The sequence below is a fragment of the Coregonus lavaretus genome, assembly GCF_964263955.1.
Source record: "Coregonus lavaretus genome assembly, chromosome: 1".
Lineage (NCBI taxonomy): Eukaryota > Metazoa > Chordata > Actinopteri > Salmoniformes > Salmonidae > Coregonus > Coregonus lavaretus.
This window is the reverse complement of record NC_139988.1, coordinates 37,887,658-37,906,882: the sequence shown is the minus strand read 5'-3', so window position 1 is coordinate 37,906,882 and position 19,225 is coordinate 37,887,658. Positions and strand designations below refer to the sequence as shown.

General features: G+C 44.2%; 1 protein-coding gene across 1 annotated transcript in view; it reads left to right on the top strand.

Annotated features, from left to right (window-relative positions):
• Positions 1-19,225, top strand: part of LOC311134998 (protein bicaudal C homolog 1-A-like) — a 121,707-nt gene that overhangs the window by 87,988 nt on the left and 14,494 nt on the right. The window contains exons 7-9 of the mRNA XM_084168802.1: positions 1,401-1,583; positions 2,593-2,844; positions 5,909-6,040. Of these exons, the coding sequence (XP_084024928.1) occupies positions 1,401-1,583; positions 2,593-2,844; positions 5,909-6,040 (567 nt within the window). The remainder of the gene's footprint in view (positions 1-1,400; positions 1,584-2,592; positions 2,845-5,908; positions 6,041-19,225) is intronic.

Here is a 19,225-nt window from a genome sequence, read left to right as displayed (position 1 = left end):
TGTGGAGGCCAGGTCATCTGATGCAGCACTCCATCACTCTCCTTCTTGGTCAAATAGCCCTTACACAGCCTGGAGGTGTGTTTTGGATCATTGTCCTGTTGAAAAACAAATGATGGTCCCACTAAGCACAAACCAGATGGGATGGCGTATCGGCCATGCTGGTTAAGTGTGCCTTGAATTCTAAATAAATCACTGACAGTGTCACCAGCAAAGCACCATCACACCACCTCCTCCATGCTTCATGGTGGGAACCACACATGCAGAGATCATACGTTCACCTACTCTGCGTCTCACAAAGACACGGCAGTTGGAACCAAAAATCTCAAATTTGGACTCATCAGACCAAAGGACAGATTTCTACCGGTCTAATGTCCATTGCTCGTGTTTCTTGGCCCAAGCAAATCTCTTCTTATTGGTGTCCTTTAGTAGTGGTTTCTTTGCAGAAATTCGACCATGAAGGCCTGATTCACGCAGTCTCCTCTGAACAGCTGATGTTGATGTGTCTGTTACTTGAACTCTGTGAATCATTTATTTGGGCTGCAATCTGAGGTGCAGTTAACTCTAATTAACTTATCCTCCGCAGCAGAGGTAACTCTGGGTCTTCCTTTCCTGTGGCGGTCTGAGAGCCTGTTTCATCATAGCGCTTGATGGTGTTTGCAACTGCACTTGAAGAAACTTTCAAAGTTCTTGTAATGTTCCGTATTGACTGACCTTCATGTCTTAAAGTAAAGATGGACTGTCATTTCTCTATGCTTAATTGAGCTGTTCTTGCCATAATATGGACTTGGTATTTTACCAAATATGGTTATCTTCTGTATACCACCCCTACCTTGTCACAACACAACTGATTGGCTCAAACGCATTAAGAAGGAAATAAATTCCACAAATGTACTTTTAACAAGGCACACCTGTTATTTGAAATGCATTCTGAAGCTGGTTGAGAGAAGCTGGTTGAGAGAATGCCAAGACTGCAAAGCTGTCATCAAGGCAAAGGGTGGCTACTTTGAAGAATCTCCAATATAAAATATATTTTGATTTGTTTAACACTTTTTTGGCTACTACATGATTCCATATGTGTTATTTCATAGTTTTGATGTCTTCTCTATTTTTCTACAATGTAGAAAATAGTAAAAATATAGAAAAACCCTGGAATGAGTAGGTGTGTCCAAACCTTTGACTGGTACTGTATGTTTTCACTCTTATGTTTTTACTGTTTCACTATTAAAATGGACTCTGTTACATACTACAGGGCATTTGTATAAAGTTTGCAAAAGAATAGTATGATGATGGTAATAGCAAGATAATAACTGTATGCACGTCTTGCTCTCTCTCTCTACCTCCCTCTTCATAACTCTATCTCATAATCTTTATCTTTGTCTATTCATCTTTATCTCTCTCAGGAGCTGCTCCCTCTGGTTTTGTTGTTTGAGTTGCCGGCCATCGTGCAGCCTGACCCAGGCTCCCCCACAGTGCAGCACATCTCCCAGACCTACAACCTCACAGTATCCTTCAAGCCCCCCACACGTCTCTACGGGACCACCGGAGTGGTCCGCGGCTCCCAGAACAACTCTAGTGCCGTCAAGGTGAGGCCTAGCAACACCCCACACATCTACCCACCAACACACCACAGTACTTACAGAATAGCAGGGGTTGGGGCTTTGTGGTTAGAGAAGTGGACTGCTGTGACCAGAGGGTTGCTTGGTCAGCTCCCTAGTGGGAATTACAGTACTGTTGCTTTTAAAACCAAGCGCTGTTCTCTAACCCATGAGCAAGTAAATCTCCCTCCTGAGTAAATGTCTAATATAAGTCGTCTAGAGCGCTCTCTTCCTCTCCCCTTCCTCCACCCTGGGCCTCAGAGCTGCGGCTGGTGCCTAGAGCCTTACTTACCATTCAATCCAACATCCCTGGACCCCCCACCCACCTACCACTGACCCACCCTCACTATGGCCTTCAGTACAACCCAGCCTAGGGGGAGTTGAGTTAGTGGACTGGTAGAGGGTTCATTTTGACTTGGGATGCTGGCCAGATCGGGTCTGGGGTTTTGGGGGAGTATGCTATGTGGTTGGAGACCTTGCTCTGTAAAAGGGGTCTGCCAAAACCACTGTGGATTGCTGTGCTAGCCTCAGTGGCTGAAGGCTGGAATTCCATTGGAAGGCCTTCCAATTCCTCTAGTGATTGTTTGCAGAGGCAGAGGAGGCAGGGAATCTGACAATTCTGTTGGCTGCCAGGTGAAATGGAAAAACAGTGGTTTACTTTGGTGTAAACTATGGTTTAAATGTTGTTTCACAAGCTCAAATAAATATTGCTCTTGGGAGAAGCAAACAGGGTGGACACTTTTCATTGGTTTTTCTTCCTGCTCCTCTGCCACATTTGGATGTGCAAAATTAATCTAATTTTAGCTGTGTTTTTTCTTTGCGACAGAGGGTATCTTTAGTAGAAAGTGCTGTCCACACAGTCACTCACTCACCTTCGCTAGCTCCTTTGAGCATTTGTCCACACACTGTAAGAAAACAAAATCCTAGTCAAAATATTACTAGATGCTTCAGATTTATTGATTGAATTGATAGATTTGTGATTTTCTTCTCATCCCAGAGGGGCACTGCTATGCTGCTGGAGCACCTGGCGGGAAGCCTGGCCAGTGCCATCTCAGTCAGTACCCACCTGGACATCGCCCCTCAGCACCACCTCTTCATGATGGGCCGTAACGGCAGCAACATCAAACACATCACCCAGAGAACAGGAGCCCAGATCCACTTCCCCGACCCAAACAGCCCCCAGAAGAAATCTACTGTCTACATCCAGGGCACCATCGAGTCTGTCTGCCTGGCGCGCCAGTACCTCATGGTATGTGTCCATGCATGGTTTGTATAGATTAGAATAATTGCCTTGTTTCTGTTGGAAAATTACCCTGCACATGGATTTCTGTTGATTTAAACCACAGTTTTATTGTGTTTTGTCTCTGACCAAGGCACTTTATCAGCTATGTGGGTTGCAAATGTGTAAAATGTTGGTCATTTAATTGTCTTTGGGTAAAAACTTTTGCTGAGCAAGACGTCAAAGACATTACATTTAAACTTATTGGCATCCTGCTTAAACGTTATGTCAACGTCTGGGTGAAGTGGTGAAACGGAATCAGGCGCAGGTCACAGAACTGAGAAAATGAATGGATTTACTAAACAAAAGTAAACCATAACAAACCCTCCACGCAGGGAAGAGCAGAACAACAGCTCACCAAACGACGTAAAACAACGGACAATCACACACAAACTCAGGAGGGAAAACAGAGGTAATTATAGGGACACAAATAAGCATAATGGGTAACAGGTGTGATTAATAAAGACAAGACTAGTGTAACACAGAAACATCGATCGGTGGCAGCTAGTACTCCGGTGACAACGAACGCCGAAGCCTGCCCGAGCAAGGAGGAGGGGCAGCCTCGGCTGTATTCGTGACACGTTAACCATAATATAGAGCAGTTATGCTAGCCAGTGTTGGCGTTCTTTGTCTGTGGCGTCATTCTTACCCAAAGACTATTGAAGAATGTAGAAGTCGTTTTGTAAACATAACTTTTCTCTGTCTGGAAGTGGGACACACAAGAAGAGGCCCCTTTGGTCTGCCTTGGGAGAACCGAGGCATTTGACAAGGAGATGAGCCTCCCCCACAGAGAGCCATCTTTAGACCATCTCTCAGACTGTAAATTACAGCTCCGGCCCCTGCCTGTCACCACCAGCTTGGCCCAAACTGATTTTAATTACACGCAATGGGAAGGCCTCTATCGCCCAGCTGAATATAAAGTAGGAAGGAGTTCGTGGTGGGATCATGCAAAACAGGCTGTGTTGGTCAATTGTTTTGGAATTTCCCAAGTAATGTTGTATTTCAACTGAGCCTTCTCTCAACCCTTTACACTTGTGGGAATTGGCCTATATGGTGGATAGGGCCAAATGTAAATGTTTCAAACAGAATAAATATGAGAAGCATATGCATAACCATGGTAGCAATTGAAAGGGGAACACTTTGGATATTAATGGAAAATTATTAGACCAAATGTGAGGATACAACATTTCACCTGACACAAGACTGATTCCAAATATTACACTGGAAGACTGATTCCAAACATTACACTGGATTTTTTGTGCATTTTACATTTACTGTACTTTTTGTACGCATTTCTCAATAAGGAAATCAGAAAATACTCTGGATACATTTAGTAACAAAATAAATAATATTGGTGGAAATTGTGGGGTAGGTGCAACATAAGAACAATTTTTTTTAAAGGGTTTGAGTGAGAGGCCTAACTGGTATCTCCAAGTCACCACATACCTCTCCAAAGTGTGCGCAATTTGTTTGCAGTACAGCCCTGCATCCCCACCATCACACAATTACTGTTATTGTTTATGCAATCCAAAAACATTCCATAGCATCAATGCCTTCCTCTTGCAAGAACTGCTGACACACTCCAGCCACATGAGGTCTAGCATTGTCTTGCATTAGGAGGACGTCGGGCCCTCATACCACCCTCATGGAGTCTGTTTCTGACCGTTTGAGCAGACACATGCACATTTGTGGCCTGCTGGAGGTCATTTTGCAGGGCTCTGGCAGTGCTCCTCCTGCTCCTCCTTGCACAAAGGCGGAGGTAGCAGTCCTGCTGCTGGGTTGTTGCCCTCCTACGGCCTCCTCCACTTCTCCTGATGTACTGGCCTGTCTCCTGGTAGCGCCTCCATGCTCTGGACACTACGCTGACAGACACAGCAAACCTTCTTGCCACAGCTCGCATTGATGTGCCATCCTGGATGAGCTGCACTACCTGAGCCACTTGTGTGGGTTGTAGACTCCGTCTCATGCTACCACTAGAGTGAAAGCACCACCAGCATTCAAAAGTGACCAAAACATCAGCCAGGAAGCATAGGAACTGAGAAGTGGTCTGTGGTCACCACCTGCAAAACCAATCCTTTATTGGGGGTGTCTTGCTAATTGCCTATAATTTCCACCTGTTGTCTATTCCATTTGCACAACAGCATGTGAAATGTATTGTCAATCAGTGTTGCTTCCTAAGTGGACAGTTTGATTTCACAGAAGTGTAATTGACTTGGAGTTACATTGTGTTGTTTAAGTGTTCCCTTTATTTTTTTGAGCAGTGTAAGTCGCAGTCGGGATCAGGTGGGCATCATTTGAAAGCTTATTATATTGCCAACATGACTAGCTAAGTTATAAAATACAATCTTAGTGTTAGGCTTTCACAAGGCACTTTAGGGAAACGGTTGGTAATTTTGGTGTGCATATTATGGATTCATGAGTGCATTCAGGTGCATGTTCCGCAGCTAATTTTCACAGTACAATAAACATAAGCTCATTCTGTTCAGAACAACCCAGAGTATGACGCCATGTCATCCTTGCAACTGTACATCAAACATAGCGATCACAAATGTTAATCCTGTAAATGACGTGAGTTTCATCATATGGAAATGTGAAGTGCAGATTTGGACTCAAGGGTGTGTGGTTTGCTTATATGACATCAAAGCGGTATTTATTATAATCCTCAATGTCTCGTCTTTCAGAAAACATCGAGTCCTCCTTCTCAGACAACAAAAAAATATTGCTGTGGGGGCATCTTCTTGTTGTGCTTGGTGCTCATGCTTAGAGTGTCTGTCAGTTGAATCCCATACAGCGCTGTAAAGTGGAGACCCTGAGCTCTGACATCATGTATAGCATGTTAATTACTGTACAGCCACTGCGTTCCAATTTAGTCGCTTATCAGTGACCAAATCTGCTATTTTCAACCACTATTTGGGTTGTGGGGCTACTTTAAATGTCAGGTCATTTAAATGTCTGGTCAGGAAAAACTCTGCCCCACAGTGATAGTTCTGTAACAAGGGTCTGTTTCATGGGATGTGATGTGTGTGTTCCACAGGGCTGCCTGCCGCTGGTGCTGATGTTTGACATTAAAGAGGACATCGAGGTGGAGCCACAGTGTATCACAGCTCTGATGGAGCAGCTGGATGTCTTCATCAGCATCAAGCCCAAACCAAAGCAGCCCAGCAAGGTACGGCACTAAAATATGAACATCTAGTTAGGGCTGACCCCAATTAGTTGACTGGTTGTTTGGTCCATAGGCTGTTGGTCGACTGAGATTTTATTATGTTGAGCAGTAGCAAATATATACAGTACCAGTCAAAAGTTTGGACACACCTACTCATTCAAGGGTTTTTCTTTATTTTTACTATTTTCTACATTGTAGAATAATAGTGAAGATATCAAAACTATGAAATAACACATATGGAATCTTGTTGTAACCAAAAAAGTGTTAAACAAATTATTCAAAGTAGCCACCCTTTGCCTTGATGACAGCTTTGCACAGTCTTGGCATTCTCTCAACCAGCTTCACCTGGAATGGTTTTCCAACTGTCTTGAAGGAGTTCCCACATATGCTGAGAACTTGTTGGCTGCTTTTCCTTCACTCATCCCAAACCATCTCAATTGGGTTGAGGTCGGGTGATTGTGGAGGCCAGGTCATCCGATGCAGCTCTCCTTCTTGGTCAAATAGCCCTTACACAGCCTGGAGGTGTGTTGGGTCATTGTCCTGTTGAAAAACAAATGATTGTCCCACTAAGCCCAAACCAGATTGGATGGTGTATCGCTGCAGAATGCTGTGGTAGCCATGCTGGTTAAGTGTGCCTTAAATTCTAAATAAATCACAGACAGTGTCACCAGCAAAGCACCCCCACACCATCATTTACATTTACATTTTAGTAATTTAGCAGACGCTCTTATCCAGAGCGACTTACAGGAGCAATTAGGGTTAAGAGGGCACATCGACAGATTTTTCACCTAGTCGGCTCGGTGATTAGAACCAGCGACCTTTCGGTTACTGACACAACGCTCTTAACCACTAAGCTACCTGCCGCCCCACACCTCCTCCTCCAAGCTTCCACACTACACATGCGGAGGTCATCCATTCACCCACACCGCGTCTCACAAAGACACAGCGGTTGGAACCAAAAATCTCCAATTTGGACTCCAGACCAAAGGACACATTTCCACCGGTCTAATGTCCATTGCTCGTGTTTCTTGGCCCAAGCAAGTCACTTCTTATTATTGGTGTCCTTTAGTAGTGGTTTCTTTGCAGCAATTTGACCATGAAGGCCTTATTCATACAGTCTCCTCTGAACAGTTGATGTTGAGATGTGTCTGTTATTTGAACTCTGAAGCACCTATTTGGGCTGCAATTTCTGAGGCTGGTAACTCTAATGAACTTATCCGCTGCAGCAGAGGTAACTCTGGGTCTTCCTTTCCTGTTGTGGTCCTCATGAGAGCCAGTTTCATCATAGCGCTTGATGGTTTTTGCAACTGCTCTTGAAGAAACTTTCAAAGTTCTTGACATTTTCCGGATTGACTGACCTTCATGTCTTAAAGTAATGATGGACTGTCGTTTCTCTTTGCTTATTTGACTTGGTCTTTTACCAAATAGGGCTATCTTCTGTATACCCCCCTACCTTGTCACAACACAACTGATTGGCTCAAACGCATTAAGAACGAAAAAAAACTCTACACCACCTTTACTCCACACACAGAGACACGTTCAAAGATCTCCCTCGCCCACCATTTGGTAAATCTGACCATAATTCTATCCTCCTGATTCCTGCTTATAAGCAAGAACTAAAGCAGGAAGCACCAGTGACTCGGTTAATAAGGAAGTGGTCAGATGACGCAGATGGTAAGCTACAGGACTGTTTTGCTAGCACAGACTGGAATATGTTCTGGGATTCTTCCAATGGCATTGAGGAGTACACCACATCAGTCACTGGCTTCATCAATAAGTGCATCGATGACGTCGTCCCCACAGTGACCGTACGTACATACCAGAAGCCATGGATTACATGCAACATGTATGGACCCTTTCTAAAAATAGCCGCCGAAATTGTCGCAACCCCTATTACTAGCCCGTTCAACCTCTCTTTCGTAACGTCTGAGATCCCCAGAGATTGGAAAGCTGCCGCAGTCATCCCCCTCTTCAAAGGGGGTGACACTCTAGAACCAAACTGTTACAGACCTATATCCATCGTGCCCTGCCTTTCGAAAGTTTTTGAAAGCCAAGTTAACAGATCACCGATCATTTCGAATCCCACCGTACCTTCTCCGCTATGCAATCCGGTTTCCGAGCTGGTCATGGGTGCACCTCAGCCACGCTCAAGGTCCTAAACGATATTATAACCGCGATCGATAATAGACAGTACTGTGCAGCCGTCTTCATCGACCTGGCCAAAGCTTTTGACTCTGTCAACCACCGCATTCTTATTGGCAGACTATATAGCCTTGGTTTCTCAAATGACTGCCTCGCCTGGTTCACCAACCACTTCTCAGATAGAGTTCAATGTGTCAAATCGGAGGGCCTGTTGTCTGGACCTATGGCAGTCTCTATGGGGGTGCCACAGGGTTCAATTCTTGGGCCGACTCTTTTCTCTGTGTATATCAATGATGTTGCTCTTGCTGCTGGTGACTCTCAGATCCACCTCTACGCAGATGACAACATTTTGTATACATCTGGCCCTTCATTGGACACTGTGTTAACAAACCTCCAAACAAGCTTCAATGCCATACAACACTCCTTCCGTAGCCTCCAACTGCCTGTTGTCTGGACCTATGGCAGTCTCTATGGGGGTGCCACAGGGTTCAATTCTTGGGCCGACTCTTTTCTCCGTGTATATCAATGATGTCGCTCTTGCTGCTGGTGACTCTCAGATCCACCTCTACGCAGACGACACCATTTTGTATACATCTGGCCCTTCATTGGACACTGTGTTAACAAACCTCCAAACGAGCTTCAATGCCATACAACACTCCTTCAGTAGCCTCCAACTGCTCTTAAACACTAGTAAAACTAAATGCATGCTCTTCAATCGAACGCTGCTGGCACCCGCCCACCCGACTAGAATCACCACTCTCGACGGGTCTGACCTAGAGTATGTGGACAACTACAAATACCTAGGTGTCTGGTTAGACTGTAAACTCTCCTTCCAGACTCACATTAAGCATCTCCAATCCAAAGTTAAATCTAGAATCGGCTTCCTATTTCGCAACAAAGCCTCCTTCACTCATGCTGCCAAACATGCCCTCGTAAAACTGACTATCCTACCGATCCTTGACTTCGGCGATGTCATTTACAAAATAGCCTCCAACACTCTACTCAGCAAATTGGATGTAGTCTATCACAGTGCCATCCGTTTTGTCTCCAAAGCCCCATACACTACCCACCACTGTGACCTGTACGCTCTTGTTGGCTGGTCCTCACTACATGTACGTCGCCAAACCCACTGGCTCCAGGCCATCTATAAATCACTGCTAGGCAAATCCCCGCCTTATCTTAACTCATTGGTCACCATAGCAGCACCCACCCGTAGTCTGCGCTCCAGCAGGTATATCTCACTGGTCATTCCCAAAGCCAACACCTCCTTTGGCTGCCATTCCTTCCAGTTCTCTGCTGCCAATGACTGGAACGAATTGCAAAAATCTCTGAAGCTGGAGACTCTTATCTCCCTCACTAACTTTAAGCATCAGTTGTCAGAGCACCTTACCGATCACTGCAACTGTACACAGCCCATCTGAAATTAGCCCACCCAACTACCTCATCCCTATATTGTTATTTATTTTGCTCTTTTTGCACCCCAGTATCTCTATTTGCACATAATCTCTTGCACATCTAGCATTCCAGTGTTAATACTAATTGTAATTATTTTGCACTATAGCCTATTTATTGCCTTACCTCCATAACTTGCTACATTTGCACACACTGTATATATATTTTCTGTTGTATTTTTTTGACTTTATGTTTTTTTTACCCCATATGTAACTCTGTGTTGTTGTTTTTATCACACTGCTTTGCTTTATCTTGGCCAGGTCGCAGTTGTAAATGAGAACTTGTTCTCAACTGGCTTACCTGGATAAATAAAGGTGAAATAAAAAATTAATAAAAATAATTAAACACTAGTAAAATTAAATGCATGCTCTTCAATCGAACGCTGCTGGCACCCGCCCACCCGACTAGAATCACTACTCTCGACTTGTCTGACCTAGAATATGTGGACAACTACAAATACCTAGGTGTCTGGTTAGACTGTAAACTCTCCTTCCAGACTCACATTAAGCATCTCCAATCCAAAGTTAAATCTAGAATCGGCTTCCTATTTCGCAACAAAGCCTCCTTCACTCATGCTGCCAAACATGCCCTCGTAAAACTGACTATCCTACCGATCCTTGACTTCGGCGATGTAATTTACAAAATAGCCTCCAACACTCTACTCAGCAAATTGGATGTAGTCTATCACAGTGCCATCCATTTTGTCACCAAAGCCCCATATACTACCCACCACTGTGACCTGTACGCTCTTGTTGGCTGGTCCTCACTACATATTCGTCGCCAAACCCACTGGCTCCAGGCCATCTATAAATCACTGCTAGGCAAATCTCCGCCTTATCTTAGCTCATTGGTCACCATAGCAACACCCACCTGTAGTATGCACTCCAGCAGGTATATCTCACTGGTCATCCCCAAAGCCAACACCTCCTTTGGCCGCCATTCCTTCTCTGCTGCCAATGACTGGAACAAACTGCAAAAATCTCTGAAGCTGGAGACTCTTATCTCCCTCACTAACTTTAAGCATCAGTTGTCAGAGCACCTTACCGATCACTGCAACTGTACACAGCCCTTCTGAAATAGCCCACTCAACTACCTCGTCCCCATATTCTTATTTATTTTGCTCATTTGCACCCCAGTTTCTCTATTTGCACATCATCTCTTGCACATATATCATTTCAGTGTTAATACTAATTGTTATTATTTTGCACTATGGCCTATTTATTGCCTTACCTCCATAACTTGCTACATTTGCACACACTGTATATATATTTTCTGTGGTATTTTTGACTTTATGTTTTGTTTTACCCCATATGTAACTCGGTGTTGTTGTTTTTATCGCACTGCTTTGCTTTATCTTGGCCAGGTCGCAGTTGTAAATGAGAACTTGTTCTCAACTGGCTTACCTGGTTAAATGAAGTTGAAAAAAATAAAAATAAACATCTGCACTGAGCTAAAGGGTAGAGCTGCCGCTCTCAAGGAGCGGGACTCTAACCCGGACGCTTATAAGAATTCCTGCTATGCCCACCGACGAACCATCAAACAGGCAAAGAGTCAATACAGGATTAAGATTTAACCGTACTACACCGCCTCCGATGCATGTCGGATGTGGCAGGGCTTGCAAACTATTACAGACTACAAAGGAAAGCACAGCCGCGAGCTGCCCAGTGACACGAGCCTACCAGATGAGCTAAATTACTTCTATACTCACTTCGAGGCAAGCAACAATGAAGCATGCATGAGAGCATCAGCTGTTCTGGATGACTATGTGATCACGCTCTCCGTAGCCGATGTAAGTAAGACTTTTAAGCAGGTCAACATTCACAAGGCTGCAGGGCCAGACGGATTACCAGGATGTGTACTCCAAGCATGCGCTGACCAACTGGCAAGTGTCTTCACTAACCTTTTCAACATGTCCCTGACTGAGTCTGTAATACCAACATGTTTCAAGAAGACCACCATAGTCACTGTGCCCAAGAATACTAAGATAACCTGCCTAAATGACTACCGACTCGTAGCACTCACGTCTGTAGCCATGAAGTGCTTTGAAAGGTTGGTCATGGCTCACATCAACTCCATTATCCCAGAAACCCTAGACCCACTCCAATTTCCATAAAGCCCCAACAGATCCACAGATGATGCAATCTCTATTGCACTCCAAACTGCCCTTTCCCACCTGGACAAGAGGAACACCTACGTGTGAATGCTATTCATTGACTACAGCTTAGCGTTCAACACCGTAGTGCCCTCAAAGCTCATCACTAAGCTAAGGACCCTGGAACTAAACACCTCCCTCTGCAACTGGATCCTGGACTTCCTGACGGGCCGCCCCCAGGTGGTAAGGGTAGGTAACAACACATCTGCCACGCTGATCCTCAACACAGGGGCCCCTTCAGGGGTACGTGCTCAGTCCCCTCCTGTACTCCTTGTTCACCCATGACTGCATGGTTAGGCACAACTCCAACGCCATCATTAAGGTTTGCCGACGACACAACAGTGGTAGGCCTGATCACCGACAAAGATGAGACAGCCTATAGGGAGCAGGTCAGAGACCTGGCCGTGTGGTGCCAGGATGACAACCTCTCCCTCAAGGTGATCAAGACAAAGGAGATGATTGTGGACTACAGGGGGGGAAAAAGAGGACTGAGCATGCCCCCATTCTCATCGACTGGGCTGTAGTGGAACAGGTTGAGAGCTTCAAGTTCCTTGGTGTCCATATCACCAACAAACTATCATGGTCCAAACACACCAAGACAGTCGTGAAGAGGGCACGACAAAGCCTATTCCCCCTCAGGAGACTGAAAAGATTTGGCATGGGTCATCAGATCCTCAAAGTTCTACAGCTGCACCATCGAGAGCATCCTGACTGGATGCATCACCGCCTGGTATGGCAACTGCTCGGCCTCCGACCGCAAGGTGCTACAAAGGGTAGTGCATACGGCACAGTACATCACTGGGGCCAAGCTTCCTGCCATCCAGGACCTCTATACCAGGCGGTGTCAGAGGAAGGCCCTAAAAATTGTCAGACTCCAGACACCCTAGTCATAGACTGTTCTGTCTGCTACTGCACGGCAAGCGGTACCGGAGCGCCAAGTCTATGTTCAAAAGGATACATATACACTGCTCAAAAAAATTAAGGGAACACCAAAATAACACATCCTAGATCTGAATGAATGAAATAATCTTATTAAATACTTTTTTCTTTACATAGTTCAATGTGCTGACAACAAAATCACACACAAATTATCAATGGAAATCAAATTTATCAACCCATGGAGGTCTGGATTTGGAGTCACCCTCAAAATTAAAATGGAAAACCACACTACAGGCTGATCCGACTTTGATGTAATGTCCTTAAAACAAGTCAAAATGAGGCTCAGTAGTGTGTGTGGCCTCCACGTGCCTGTATGACCTCCCTACAACGCCTGGGCATGCTCCTGATGAGGTGACGGATGGTCTTCTGAGGGATCTCCTCCCAGACCTGGACTAAAGCATCCGCCAACTCCTGGACAGTCTGTGGTGCAACGTGGCGTTGGTGGATGGAGCGTGACATGATGTCCCAGATGTGCTCAATTGGATTCATGTCTGGGGAACGGGCGGGCCAGTCCATAGCATCAATGCCTTCCTCTTGCAGGAACTGCTGACACACTCCAGCCACATGAGGTCTAGCATTGTCTTGCATTAGGAGGAACCCAGGGCCAACCGCACCAGCATATGGTCTCACAAGGGGTCTGAGGATCTCATCTCGGTACCTAATGGCAGTCAGGCTACCTCTGGCGAGCACATGGAGGGCTGTGCGGCCCCCGAAAGAAATGCCACCCCACACAATGACTGACCCACCGCCAAACCGGTCATGCTGGAGGATGTTGCAGGCAGCAGAACGTTCTCCACGGCATCTCCAGACTCTGTCACGTCTGTCACATGTGCTCAGTGTGAACCTGCTTTCATCTGTGAAGAGCACAGGGCGCCAGTGGCGAATTTGCCAATCTTGGTGTTCTCTGGCAAATGCCAAACGTCCTGCACGGTGTTGGGCTGTAAGCACACCTGTGGACACCCCACCTGTGGACGTCGGGCCCTCATACCACCCTCATGGAGTCTGTTTCTGACCGTTTGAGCAGACACATGCACATTTGTGGCCTGCTGGAGGTCTTGCTAATTGCCTATAATTTCCACCTGTTGTCTATTCCATTTGCACAACAGCATGTGAAATGTATTGTCAATCAGTGTTGCTTCCTAAGTGGACAGTTTGATTTCACAAAAGTTTGATTGACTTGGAGTTACATTGTGTTGTTTAAGTGTTCCCTTTATTGTTTTGAGCAATGTATATATATCTCGATATACACTACCAGTCAAACGTTTGGAAACACCTAATTCACTGGTTTTTCTTTATTTGTACGTTGTAGAATAATAGTGAAGACATCAAAACTATGAAATAACACATTTGGAATCATGTAGTAACCAAAAAAGTGTTAAACAAATAAAAATATATTTTATATTTGAGATTCTTCAAATTGCCACCCTTTGCCTTGATGACAGCTTGGCACAGGAATTGTCCTTAGAGCTCCGAGACAGGATTGTGTCGAGGCACAGATCTGAGGAAGGGTACCAAAACATTTCTGCAGCATTGAAGGTCCCCAAGAACACAGTGGCCTCCATCATTCTTAAATGGAAGACGTTTAGAACAGCCAAGACTCTTCCTAGAGCTGGCCGCCAGGCCAAACTGAGCAATTGGGGGAGAAGGGCCTTGGTCAGGGAGGTGACCAAGAACCCGATGGTCACTGACAGAGCTCCAGAGTTCCTCAGAACCTTCCAGAAGGACAACCATGTCTGTAGCACTCCACCAATCAGACCTTTATGGTAGAGTGGCCAGATGGAAGCCACTCCTCAGTAAAAGGCACATGACATCCCACTTGGAGTTTGCCAAAAGGCACCTAAAGGACTCTCAGACCATGAGAAACAAGATTCTCTGGTCTGATAACATTTACATTTTAGTTATTTAGCAGACGCTCTTATCCAGAGCGACTTACAGTTAGTGAGTGCATACATTTTTTTTCATACTGGCCCCCCGTGGGAAACAAACCCACAACCCTGGCGTTGCAAGCGCCATGCTCTACCAACTGATCTACACGGGACCAAGATAAAACCAAGTTTGAACTCTTTGGCCTGAATGCGAAGCGTCACGTCTGGAGAAAACCCGGCACCATCCCCATGGTGAAGCATGGTGGTGGCAGCATCATGCTGTGGGGATGTTTTTCATCGGCAGGGACTGGGAGACTAGTCATGATTGAGGGAAAGATGAACGGAGCAAAGTACTGAGAGATCCTTGATGAAAACCTGCTCCAGAGCGCTCAGGAACTCTGGCTGTGGGTAAACGTTCACCTTCCAACAGGACAACAACCCTAGGCACACAGCCAAGACAACGCAGGAGTGGCTTCGGGACAAGTCTCTGAATGTCCTTGAGTGGCCCAGCCAGAGCCCGGACTTGAACCCAATCGTACATCTATGGAGAGTCCTGAAAATAGCTGTGCAGCGACGCTCCCCATTCAACCAGACAGAGCTTGAGATGATCTGCAGAGAAGTATGGGAGAAACTCCCCAAAAACAGGTGTGCCAAGCTTGTAGCATCATACCCAAGAAGACTCGAGGCTGTAATCGCTGGCAAAGGTGCTTCAACAAAGTACTTAGTAAAGGGTCTGAATACTTATGTAAATGTCATATTTAAGTTTTTTATTTGTAATACATTTGCAAAAATGTCTAACAACCTGTTTTTGCTTTGTCATTATGGGGTATTGTGTGTAGATTGATGAGGGGGAAAACATTTTTTTAGAGTAAGGCTGAGTAAGGCCAATTTTAGAGTAAGGCTGTAACATAACAAAATGTGGAAGCTATCAAGGGGTCTGAATACTTTCCGAATGCACTGTATCACCAATAGTACATTTACAGTTTTGTTACAGTAATTTCTGTTAATGCATTCAATATATTATTATTCCAGTCTTTTACCGTTCCGTTCTCACTGTTGGAGTGGACGCGTTGTTTGCAGAGCACACAACCTATGCTACACTTGTGAGAAACCAAGTTTTGGTTTATTTCATTCCATTATGAGTTTTGTCAATTTAGTCATTGTCTTTTGTTTGGAGCACTTTTGTACGCGCACCTGATTACGCATAGAAGTAGGCCTATAGGCTACCTGGCCTGCGCGCAAATATAGGCATATAAATGTGCCCATTTGGGGATCTGATAGTATTTCTGATTGGCCTAGCGCACCACCACTAATGAGCTGTGGAGCTTTTGAAAGAATTGTTTTCTTCATCTCAAACAGCAAGCAAACGAAGTCTGTTTTTACATCCAATGACAATAGTTACTCAATGTATTTGAAAAATCTTTCCAGCTCTCTCACTTTCGATAACCACTCAGCGTGAAATGGAAAAATGACATGCTCTGATCCAGTGGAAACATCATAGAATAGGCCTACCTGATTACTTCTTATCACCTGCGCAAATAGCCTACAGCTGTGTCTGTCCCGAGCTCACTGGCGTGGAAAAACTCTCAGGGCCCAGAATATTTTATACAATGTTGCAAGTTTGCTAGCGCGAAACTCTCCAGACCCAAGTTAATAGTTGATACAATGCTTAAAGTTCGCTGCAGACAGGCCATGCGTAGCCAATTTGATTTCTAGGATATTTATTCTTATCAGGATATTTTCTACCTGCAGGCTGCAATGTTTTATTTGTTGGCTTTATAGGCAATTTTTACATAGTTGGCAATGGCAATAGAAGTTACTTTTTAGGTTTGTATAATTTTCATTTAGATTTGGATAGAATTTTGATTAACCACATGACAAGGATTTTGAGATACAAAGACGTTATTATAAATTAAATGAAACTGTTACATGAAAATGTGCATATGAAAACCAAAACTGGAACGCAGATCGGTAGAAATTGTAAGATAAATTGGCATTCCACATGAGAAAGGTTGCTGACTCCTCGTGTAGCCTATTACCGGCAACTTCAGGAGAGTAATGGCAGAATCTGCGAAAGCCAGTAAGAGCGGGAAGAGGATGGTCGGGTCAGGTAAAAAAAAAATGTATTGATCTCTGGCTCCCTCTGGAGTCATTTGTGTCTTATTTCATCATACATTGCGCCTAAAGCATCCGACAAGCTCAATGCATATATAGTTGATTTTATTGAAACACATAAGGTGTGTCTATATATGGAAAAATACATGTTTAAAAATGTTGACCTATAATAGACGACTTTCGGTCGACCAATATATTTTGGGATCGGGGACAGTCCTACATCTAAACAAAAATATAAACGCAACATGCAACAATTTCAACGGTTGTTCACAGTTACAGTTCATATAAGGAAATCAGTCAATTGAAATAAATAAATTAGTCCCTAATCTATGGATTTCACATGACTGGGCAGGGGCGCAGCCATGGGTGGGCCTGGGAGGGCATAGGCCCACTCACTTGGGCGCCAGGCCAACCCACTGGGGAGCCAGGCTCAGCCAATCAGAATGAGTTTTTCCCCACAACAGGGCTTTATTACAGACAGAAATACTCCTCAGTTTCATCAGCTGTCTGGGTGTCTGGTCTCAGGCGATCCCGCAGGTGAAGAAGCCATATTTGGAGGTCCTGGGCTGGCGTGGTTACACGTGGTCTGCCGTTGTGAGGCCAGTTAAACGTACTCTCAAATTCTCTAAAACAACGTTGGAGGTGGCTTATGGTCAATTCAATTCTCTGGCAACAGCTCTGGTGGACATTCCTGCAGTCATCATGCCAATTTCACGGTTTCTCAAAACTTGAGACATCTGTGGGATTGTGTTATGTGACAAAACTGCACATTTTAGAGTGGCCTTTTATTGTCCCCAGCACAAGGTGCACCTGTATAATGATCATGCTGTTTAATCAGCTTCTTGATATGCCACACCTGTCAGGTGGGTGGGTTGTCTTTGCAAAGGAGAAATGCTTACTAACAGGGACGTCAACACATTTGTGCCCAGAATTTGACAGAAATAAACTTTTTGTGTGTATTGAACATTTCTGGGATCTTTTATTTCAGCTCATGAAACATGGGATCAACACTTTACATGTTGCATTTATATTTTTGTTCAGTATAGTATGTTACATAGTGGCCTTCACACAAATCCAGAGCTACTTTACCAGGCTAACGCTACAGCTAGGGCCCAAGGTGTTACCTGGTCAGGTCAAGCGGTCAGGAAAATCTCCTGGCCCTAACTGTAAAGCACTGCACATCATAAGCCGAACAATATATTAGGCACATCAAACCTACTTGGCCCCAACCTAACCACCTTAGCCAGGTGCCCTTCCCTCCTTGTGCCCCAGCATGATGCCTAAACCCAGACAGGCCAGTTGGGAACATTGGTGTGATGCCAGTGTAAACTCAGCCCTACCCAGACCTCTACTTTAACAAGGTGACAGCACTAATCCAAACGGCCTTCCAAACACCCCCCTGCTTCTGGCTACTCGGCTACTCCATTAAGAAGGGAGATACAATTTTTTACATTACCATGTAGTTTACCAATAAAATGGTCTGATGGTGATGTGGATATACTCGGAATACATATCCCAAATGAAATAAATGATATCACTCCAAAACATTTTAATAGAAAGTTAGCAAAAATAGATAAGGTCTTGCTACCATGGAAAGGTAAATACCTGTCAATTTGTGGAAAAATCACCCTGATTAACTCTTTAGTATTATCCCAGTTTACCTATTTGCTTATGGTCTTGCCTACGTCTAGCGAACAGTTTTTAAAATTATATGAGAAAAAAATATTCAATTTTATTTGGAACGGCAAGCCCGACAAAATTAAACGGGCCTATTTATATAATGAATATGAATTAGGAGGACAGAAATTATTAAATATTAAAGCATTCACTAAAAGCTTCAGTCATACAAAAATTATACTTAAATCCAAACTGGTTCTCTAGCAAACTAGTAAAATTGTCTCACCCAATGTTCAAGAAGGGACTTTTTCCCTTTATTCAGATTACAACCCCTCACTTTCAGGTATTTGAAAAGGAAATCAGCATTACCCCAAAAATGGAAGAGGAAAGTGGAAGGAGGAAAAAGTAAGGAACTTGTCTGTCAGCCTTGCATTAAAGAACATAATTGGTTAAAGAAAATTGTGATGAATAAGGACCAAAAGATTGACAGCCGTCCCATATAGATTGCAAATCTATATGGGAAGAGATTTTTGACGTACCGATTCCATGGCATAGTGTTTATGAATTGATACGCAAAACGATGCCGGATTCAGAACTTAGAATTGTTCAATTTAAATTATTATATAAAATTCTTGCTACCAATAGAATGTTATTTGTATGGGGGATACAATCTTCCCAGCTCTGCAGATTTGGCTGTGAAGAGACAGAATCATTAGATCATTTGTTTTGGTACTGTCCATTTGTAGCTTGTTTCTGGACACAGGTCCAGGAATGGCTGAAGGATTGCAATATTTGCATGGAGCTGACCCTGCAGATAGCACTACTGGGTTATATGAAAAGTCATAGTCAATCGATCAATAATATAATAATACTTTTAGCAAAGATGTTTATTTTCAATTCACAAAC